Source organism: Quercus suber, unplaced genomic scaffold, assembly GCF_002906115.3.
Source record: "Quercus suber isolate HL8 unplaced genomic scaffold, Cork oak 2.0 scaffold_82, whole genome shotgun sequence".
Taxonomy (NCBI): Eukaryota; Viridiplantae; Streptophyta; class Magnoliopsida; order Fagales; family Fagaceae; genus Quercus; species Quercus suber.
In genome coordinates, this window is record NW_027069547.1 from 150,480 (window position 1) to 154,696 (window position 4,217).

The 4,217-nt window shown below is 32.5% G+C and overlaps 1 protein-coding gene across 1 annotated transcript; it reads right to left on the minus strand.

Annotated features, from left to right (window-relative positions):
- Window positions 1-2,060: 2,060 nt before the first annotated feature.
- On the minus strand, window positions 2,061-2,615 carry LOC136067689 (1-aminocyclopropane-1-carboxylate oxidase homolog). The gene has a single exon (XM_065773895.1). The coding sequence runs from the start codon at window positions 2,613-2,615 to the stop codon at window positions 2,061-2,063; it is 555 nt and encodes a 184-aa protein (XP_065629967.1).
- Window positions 2,616-4,217: the final 1,602 nt, after the last annotated feature.

A 4,217-nucleotide genomic window follows, 5' to 3' on the forward strand; every position in this document is an offset into this window, starting at 1 on the left:
CAATATTTACTTTTTGGAAGTGAAAATTTTGGAATTGTCTGAATGTGCTTTGAGTTTTTATTTTGTTTTTGTTATTTTCCTTTTGTTCAGTCAATGCCTTTGGGCTGGATTTTGTTGAAGCAATTCCAATTTTAGTGATTGTATGAATGTGCATGACATTCAATGTTGGCATCAGAAATAATGAGTATGGACGCCTAGCTTTTATTGAGGTGGTGTTGTAACTCATTTAGTTATTGTAATTTGCAATTTGTATTACTTTGATGGCTTTCTTTTTATTTTTTTTGGTTAAGAGGATAATGCATTAAACAACTAAAAAGCCTCTAAACCAGAGGCAACAAACCGATTAAACAGAGTTCCAGAATATCTAAACTTAGCAAAAATACAACATCAGGTGGGGAATCAAAAAAATAGTAAAGTCCTGGTTCATGAGCGCTCCCTTGCGAGCCAGTGCATTAGCGCACTTTGATGGTTTTCTCTATTATAAGTTATGAACCATCTCTTTCATAAGTTGCTTACCCACATTGTGTCACATGCGCACTTTGGTTGTAAATCATATTATAATCTTATCTCTTAAAATTTATAAGTCATCTTTTCCATAGGTTTCATACCCACATTGTGTCACATGCTTTGGTTGTTAATCATATTGTTCAGTTAGCCTCTTTACGTGATATGAATAACTTATTATAATGACCTTGATAGTCTATTTAATTAGAACTCCATGCAAATGGATATTTTTCTTTTTCACCACTTACAACATGTCACAGCAAAATTGTTGCACAAAAGTGTATGGTCTTATTTTTTTTTTCCTAATGAAAAGCACATTCTCTTTTTGGTAACCAAAAAAAAAAAGGTAAAAAATCTCAACTCAAAGATCTGCCCTAGTAATTATTTATTTTATAAAAACAAGATATATATACCCTAGTACTTTGTAAAGCTTGATATATTAAATGAAGTTTTATAAGGAAAAAAAAGGCTTCCCTTACTCTTTGCATTGGATAGGATATGGAGGTGACACATGATCAAGGGTGGCGGCACTTGAAGGTCAAGGTAGTCACATATATATATATATATATATAATTCAAAATTTTATATTTGTTTACCCTTCAAAAAAAATTGGGAACACCCTCAATTTTTTTTATGCCAATAAAATTAAACTTTACTCCATAATTTGTTCTACTTAACAATATATTGGGGCTTTCAAGCAAAAAGAAGCCCAAAAAAAATTTTTTGAACTAAAATCTGGAAAAAAAAGAAAAAAAAAAGGGATTATATCATAGCAAGCCCAAATGCCCAATAGACCCCAGGAAAAAAGTCTAAAATCAATCTCTTTTATTAGATTGTGTAATTTATATTTCTTAAGAAACACCCTATAAAAAATTCTTTGAGCCATCACTGCACATGATTATTTTAGGATGTGTGTTGTGATCATGCCATCTCCAATGTTTGCAAGCCAATACTATAAGCATTCTGCAATAATTTTTAAAGTAAACTAATACTAAAGATTTGTTTGGATAAAACTTCTTTTGCTAAAATTGAAAACTAAAAATATTGTAACAAAATAATTTTTAAATGTATGAATAGTGCCGTGAGATCCATTTTTAATAAAAAAAGTTATTGAAAAGTGAAATTGTGAGTTTGTGAACAATGTACTGTTCACGAAAAAAAGTCATCAAGTACAGCTAAAAAACAAAAAAACAAAAACAAAAAAAAACAAAAGGCTGAAACATGTTGAAAGCAAAACGTGGACGCAATAAGCGGAATCCAAACCACACCTAATTCGGAAAAATAACAAAAACTTCCATAAATTATTAACTACACTTGATAGATCACGTCAATCTTTCGGTAGTCCCACCCACCAAAATAAAAATTCCCACGTGTTTTATTTGAATTAAGCTAATAATTTTTTAATCTCTCAAAATGAAAGTGTTAACCATTCTATGAATCAAATATCCATCATCATATTTGGGAGCTACTTTTTATCATATTGCTGTTGCAAGTATTCAAAGCAAACTTGAAGATCAAAGAAAGAGAACATGTTTATGCATATTACACCACAAGGACTAGTAGTACCTGCAGCCTGCTGGATATTCTTCAGGACTTGGAGCAACAGGAGCCATGGAAAAAGACAAAGAGTCTCTCCAGTTAGCAAATTTTGCCTTATAAAGCTGATAATTACTAAAAAATTTCACGTTCTTTGATACATCACGCGAGTAATACTCCCTTTTTACTTCAGTTGGTTGCTCATGAAATCTGCGAATTCCTTTGATCATATCATCCATGACATCTTCAGCGATCCCATGATTCACAATCTGGAAGAGCCCCCATGTCTCTGAAGCATGCTGAATTTCCTCAACAACTTGTTTTCGTTGAACACCGCCTTCATGGATGTCTTTGAGGTCTATCACTGGAACCTGGAGGTGGGTTGATCCTGAATATGATTTCTCACATGAGAGTTCATCTGTTGGCATCACAAATATGGGAGGGATTTTCACTATCCCAGAGTCAACAAGTCCTTTAACACCTGCCTTAGTATCATCAAAGGCTTTCAGCTCTTTCTGTCTATCATAGTCCAAAACATCTTGGACTGAATTTTGGTTCAGATGGGTGTCCACCATTTTTCTGGTAGTATTCTTTAGGATCAAAATTTTAGAGTTGGAGTAAAAGAAACAATTTTGGAGTTTAAAGGGACTCCAAAGTCCTAAATCTACAACCAACGTAACACAGCTTTAGTTGACCACTAGACTTTTAGAGTGAGTTTAATTGGAGGTGGTATCTCATGCGCTGGCGTAGGAGACCTGCTGTGGGGCTCACCTGCCTGTGAGAGGCAGATCTCATGCTCTGGCTGATATTTACGCGTGGGGGGACAATGCCATTTTTTTCATTTTTAAGGGAAGGACAATGCCATGTTTGTTGCGTGGGTGAGGTGAGGTGATATTTTTCTATATCTTTTTCTTATCTGAGGCATATATTTTAATTAATTAATAACACATTAACCTGAAAAATAACTAATTAATAACACATTATATTATAGTCCTGTATTGGCAGCAATAGTCTTTGAATTGTCCTATGGTCCCTAACATTTTAAAATTGTCTATTTATCCCTGAACTTGTTAGTATTGTGTCAAAATAGTTCATGCCATTAGTAATTCATGGAAAAAACTGATATGACTAATGGTGTTATTAAAATCTTTATTTTTATGCCACCTAATAAGTAGCCACACATATGCTACCACATGTTTTAAGTTTTAAAAAAATAAAATAATATATTTGAAATTAGTTTATTATAGACTAAAATTCGATTTTGTTTTCTTTCTTTCATTTTCTTTTCTTTGCTTTTTGCGGAACCAAACAAGAGTTAAAATCCCAGAATTCAAAGCTCAAAAAAATTCAAACTGAAAAATGATTCAGTACTACTCATTAGATTGAGTTGCAACTCTATTTGCTCCTTCCCCCAAAATTTCAAACGGTAAAATAGTCCTATTATAAATTATAATTAATGAACAAAAAGAAATCATATTCCCCAATAAGCCACTCATCACGTCAATCTCTTTATTTCTTACTCAAATAAAATATCAAACCCCACTCCCCTCTTTCCCTGTTTCTCTCTCTCTCTCTCTCTCTCTCTCTGTAACGCCCCAGCCCTTAAAAAATATTTATATATAAAAAAAATTAAAAAAACAAAAGGAGAAGAAGAGAAGAGAAAGTCAGATTTTTCTTTTTTTATGGCTCACATGTGCCCCACCTACCCCATCATTCTCCACCACCTCTTTTATTTTTTTGGGGCAAAATTTACGGGAAAACTTTATAGGAAAAACTAAGACTCACTCATCTCTATTATTTAAATTAAAAAATTCATAATCTTTTGGTGGGTTTATATGCTTTGGCTAGATGTTCTTTTAATCTAAGTTTTGATAATGATATTCACGTGATTTATGAGCTTTAGAAGTGATATTAATGTGTTTATATGTATGGGTTTTGTCTTGGTAGATTTATTTGATGAGTGGGTTTATGGTTTTTACAATGGTGGCTATCTAAGGTTTGTTATGGTGGAAATTTAGGTGTTTTGAGTTATATCATGTGAGAGTTAGTAAATCTAATTTTCTATTACTATTGAGTTTATTTGGAACTAGTTGAAAATTTAAAATTCTTGTCTTGGTAGATATTGTGATTTTGTTTCATGGGTCTCTCTTGATGATGATGTGTAAATTTTATGGGAG

Excerpts from the sequence above, each read along its gene's own strand:
- LOC136067689 (XM_065773895.1), bottom strand. The coding sequence starts at position 2,615 with ATGGTGGACACCCATCTGAACCAAAATTCAGTCCAAGATGTTTTGGAC.